This window comes from Tupaia chinensis, unplaced genomic scaffold (genome assembly GCF_000334495.1).
Source record: "Tupaia chinensis unplaced genomic scaffold, TupChi_1.0 Scaffold000671_2, whole genome shotgun sequence".
Classification (NCBI taxonomy): Eukaryota; Metazoa; Chordata; class Mammalia; order Scandentia; family Tupaiidae; genus Tupaia; species Tupaia belangeri.
Genome location: NW_006160194.1, coordinates 1,246,152 through 1,250,435, shown reverse-complemented (window position 1 = coordinate 1,250,435; position 4,284 = coordinate 1,246,152). Strand labels below are relative to the sequence as shown.

The window sequence follows — 4,284 nt, the reverse complement described above, 5'->3', positions numbered from 1 at the left end:
GGGTGCCCCCCCAGCTTCTTGGCGTCGCGGCGCGAGGCCACCTCCGAGGACATGACGCCGCCTCAGCTGCCCGCCCAGCTGCCCCGCACCCGGGCCCCTAGCGGGGCTGGGCGGCACCGCCCGCCCCGCCCTGCGCGCGGCTGACAGGAGCCCGGGAGCCGCCCCATCACCGCCCTCTCCAATCCGCACAGGGATCCTCCCCTGCCACCCTGCGGTCAGCCGCCAATCGGCGTTGAGGGTCCACCCGGGAAAGCTCCGCCCTTCTCAGAGCGATTGCGACTTTGGATTGGTAATTTTGTCAGTGACGCAGATGTCTCTAATTGGCGCAGCCGGCGCAGGGCGCTCGTCGCTGATTGGAAAAAGAGCCTGGAAGGGTGGACGGCGCGGAGTGGTGAGTGGGGCGCGCCGTGGGCGGGAGCGCGGGTGCGGGCGGGCGGCCTGGGAGGCTCCGGGGCCGGTCCGGGCGGCCAGGGTCGGTTCGATGTGGGTGGAAGGGCGGGGGTCGGCCAAGGAAAGGGGAGGTCTCAGTCTCGGACCCGGGAACAAGTGGCGGGCGCAACAGGGGGGGGGGGGGAGGCTGGCCAGGAGGTGGAGCCTGGGGACGCAAGGGTCGGGGTCAGGGGCGGCCCCGGGGGCGGGCCCAGCTGGCCCGGGAACGTGCGTTTTTAGTGCGCCGCTCTCCCGGCCCCAAGCTCCGACCGGCGGGAAGGACAGCGGGGCCCCGGTCCTGACGGGGAAGGAGCTGGGAAAGGACCCTTTGGGAGGCCCGTGCGGGTTCGCAGGTCCGAGTGAGCCCGGCTGGGAGGAGGCCGAGCCTTTGGGCCGGCACCGACAGGGTTAGAAGCCCACGCGCGCTCGGGCCGGTGGTAACAGCCCGGGCTCCGTGGGGCCAGAGCTCAACCTGGACGACGAAGGAGGGGCTGAGAGCGGGCCGGGGTGTCAGGACCCTGGTGTCCTGGCTTGGAGGTGGGTGGACAGCCAGAGGGCACCAGGGACGAGTCCTTGTGTTGGCCCACACCCTGGCGGGTCTGCAGGGCACCTGGGTCTGCTGGGATGGGGAGGGGGCTCGAATTGTGTGAGATCACATAGTCGGGGAGAAAGCAGAAGGCCGTTCATCCCTGGCAGTCCAGGCTAGTCACCATAGTGCCCCAGCGTGGAGGGACCCGTATGGCCCTCTGTCACTAGTAGTAAAAATTCTTTCCAGGAGCCGTCAGGGGAATTAGGTGGCTGGGATCTCGGGAGCCCACTGTCTTCTGAAGGAGTGAGCAGGAGGAGGAGCCAGGCTCCCCAGGGGCCGGACTCTGGCAGGAGCTCTGTAGTGGAGAGGAGGAGCCTGGCAGCAGGTGGTGGTCAGTCCTGCCACACAGCCACACTCAGAGCTGGGTTCCTACAGGACAGGGCTGGCACTGCCCCGGCCTGTGCTGTGTGACCTCAGCTGGCCTTCGCCACTAGGGGCTTGTTTCTCAGCAGTGTGGAGCCTAATCCTGTTACCAGGCGTGAGTGAGCTAGTATGTGCCAGCCCCGTGCTGGACTTAATATGGCTGACAAATGCTAGAGCTCACCACGTTCGTGCTGCTGGGGACTTCAAGGTCATTTCAGTGGACTGCGCCCACCTGAATTTAGCTCAGAACTTGGCCAGATAGGACAGTCACGGTTCTGGCTGCGGGTGACCTGGCCAGCCGACTCCGGTATCCGGGTATCTGACGGGTGAGCGCGTTCCACGCACAATGCTATGAGTGGGGCAGCCGGCTCCCGTGAGTGGCCTGAGCAGGTGCCCCGAGCCGACCAGTGTTCAGCTGGTGGGAGCGGTCACAGTCAGTATGTCAGGTTTTCGAGAAGGTCCTCGTGCATCCTACCTTTGATCCGTTCCTGAGTAGATCGCAGCTGCCTTTGTGCCTGACACACTGGGTCTCGGCATCCCAGGGCATCCCAGGGCACTGCAGGGCCTGGCCCAAGCCCCGCAGGCCAGAGCACTACACTGCTGCATGCCTGCCAGGGTCTCGCGCCGGGGCCTCCTGCCCCATGGCTCTGCCCACCTCCTGCAGCCGGTGAAGTGGGTGCAGCCGGGGTGCTCCAGGGAGGAGGTCCGGCCAGTCCCGCACTGCTGCTGCTTGTTCCCTGTGCGTGGAGGGACAGATGGGTCGCACCCTTCTCACGGAGGCCAGATGGGGCTACCATGTAGAGCCATCCAATTCCGGGATGGGGCAGGTGCTCCGTGTTGATGGGGGAATTATCCAATGATTGTTAAAGCACGCTGAGGGGACTTTATTCAAGGCCCTCGGGCAGGTACAGGGGCGGGCAATGGCCGCGGGCCGGGAGGACATGGGGCCCCACTCAGACCAGTGTGGCCAGCGGGTCTGCGGCTCAGGAGCAGGTGGGCGTGTGTGGAAGGTCTTCAGGGCCAGGGGTTCTGGCTGCACTGACCTGACAGGGTCCCCCTGGGGGGGCAGGCTGAGGGGCCCCGGATATGGGGGTGACTGGGGGGTGGGGTTCCAGCTAAGCCGGCAGCAGTTTCCTCCTGGAACAGGGAAGTGCTTGACTTAGGTCAGCCGTGCAGGGGTCTCGGTCACTGGCCAGCAGTCACTCTGTCCCCAACATGCTTGGGATGCCATCACCCACTGGCCTTCCTGGGCCCCCTGCCCAGTGTCCAGTCAGCCTGGTCCTGAGGCCCAGCCTGTCTGCCTCCAACAGTCAAAGCCTGGGGGGGGTGGAGGGAGCACACTTGTTCAAAACCAGACTTATCAGCCCTGGGGACTGAGGGGTGGTACCCAGGGCGTGCCTAGGTGTCCCCAGCCCTGGGCTCACTGTGACCCGTGTTCTGAGAACGCTGCTGCCGCCCACCCAGCAGGGCCTTCCCAGGTGGTGCCGCTCCGTGTGTGTCCTGCCGGTGGGGTCGGACTCGGGCCACGGTGTGGGGATGCTGCAGTCCACGGCCCGTCCCAGCCTGGACCGTGGGCCCTGGTCCTGCTCACTGCTGCCAGGCCAGCCTTCACAGGGCAGCTCCCCCCGCCTGGGCTCCCCGTCCCCTGGTGCAGGCCAGAGCAGATGAGCAGCTGCTGGCTCTGCTGCGGAAGCCAGGGTGGGGCCCCGAGAGCCTTGTGATCAGGGCAGGGCAGAAAGCGTGTCCACGCACAAGCAGCTGCCTCACAGGGTGGGCGTGGGGTCACCACAGGCCTGGGGCTCAGCCATCTGTCCTCGGCCTTGCCTGCACCAGCCTGTGTCCAGGCTGTGGCCATGCGGGGTGCAGGCCCCAAAGCCAGGTGTCCCACGGCCCTACGTACCACAGGGGAGAGCCTCAACGCCAGGTCGCCTGACCTTCCCCGCAACCCAGCGCCAAGTCCCAGGCTTGGCGAGGACGCAACACCGCGGTCAGTGCTAGGGCTGCCGTGACCTTCCTCGTGCCCTGTCCAGGCTTGGCCCTGCCCTCTGCAAGGCTGGGACACGGCCCATGTGGTAGGAACAGAGGCCGAGGCAGCCCTGCTCCCGGCCCACCCACTTTCTCCAGCCCCACAGGACAGGCTCCCCAAGCAGCCTGCAGAGGCCCACACGCCTGTCCAGAATCCCCGTGGTGACACTGTTCAGGGACAGAAAACTGGAGAGGGCAGAAGACACGCTGCGGGGGTGAGCGCCCTGCGTGGGTCGGGGCTGTCCCGCCATCCCGAGAGCTGAGGTGGCCAGGCACGCGCCTGGACTGGGGGCTCGGCGTGCACTTTGTGGACATTCGGGGTCTGGGGGTTCTCATGCAGCCATGGCACAGTGAATCGAGAATTCCTTGTTACCACGTGGCTCCTAGAGGCGAGTCCAGATGGAACTCCTGGCACACCGCAGTCCTCCGGCCGCTCGGTGACAGCTCCCAGCCACGCCCACGGCGAGTGCAGCCACACATAGGACGCACCGCACTGGCCAGGGCGCTCCCCTGAGGCCGCCTGCCCCAGCAGTCGGCGCTGACGCGGGAATTTGCACCTGCTGCTTCATCTGGCCCTGGGAAGCCCCGTCCGTGATCAACCCGTTGAAGAAATGGATCTGGGTCAATTGGACCTGAACCCCAGAATCCTTGCTGCTGTTCGGAAAGGTGTGTTTGTGTCCCTGCAGGACACTTGTACAGGCCGTTGGCCAGGCCAAGGCTTCTCCTGGCACCTGCTGCTCCCTCTACCTCAGTCCCACCTGTCACACCCACCCTGGGACGCACTGGGGTTTTCCAAGTGTGTGTGCATGAGTGTGCATGTGCGGAAACTGGACTTTCTAAAGTTGACTTTTTTTTTTTTTTTAATTTATTTCTTCCAT

At 65.5% G+C, this 4,284-nt stretch overlaps 2 protein-coding genes across 9 annotated transcripts in view; one reads left to right on the top strand and one right to left on the bottom strand.

The window, feature by feature from the left end:
- The window catches only part of ZFYVE21 (zinc finger FYVE-type containing 21), a gene marked incomplete in the record, with an annotated part of 20,291 nt that extends 20,173 nt beyond the window's left edge, over positions 1-118 (bottom strand). The window contains 1 exon segment of the mRNA XM_027776414.1: positions 11-118. Coding sequence (XP_027632215.1) covers positions 11-53 — 43 coding nt within the window.
- Positions 119-322: 204 nt separating this feature from the next.
- Positions 323-4,284, top strand: part of XRCC3 (X-ray repair cross complementing 3) — a 20,453-nt gene continuing 16,491 nt past the window's right edge. For 2 of the 8 annotated variants that reach the window (XM_006160054.3, XM_006160048.3), the window contains exons 1-2: positions 586-3,621; positions 3,747-4,072. In XM_006160054.3, coding sequence (XP_006160116.1) covers positions 4,018-4,072 — 55 coding nt within the window. In that variant the 5' untranslated portion in view covers positions 586-3,621; positions 3,747-4,017. Of the gene's footprint in view, positions 392-585; positions 3,622-3,746; positions 4,073-4,284 lie in introns of those variants that run through there. The other 6 variants (XM_027776413.1, XM_006160049.2, XM_006160050.3 and 3 more) reach the window with 6 other exon arrangements.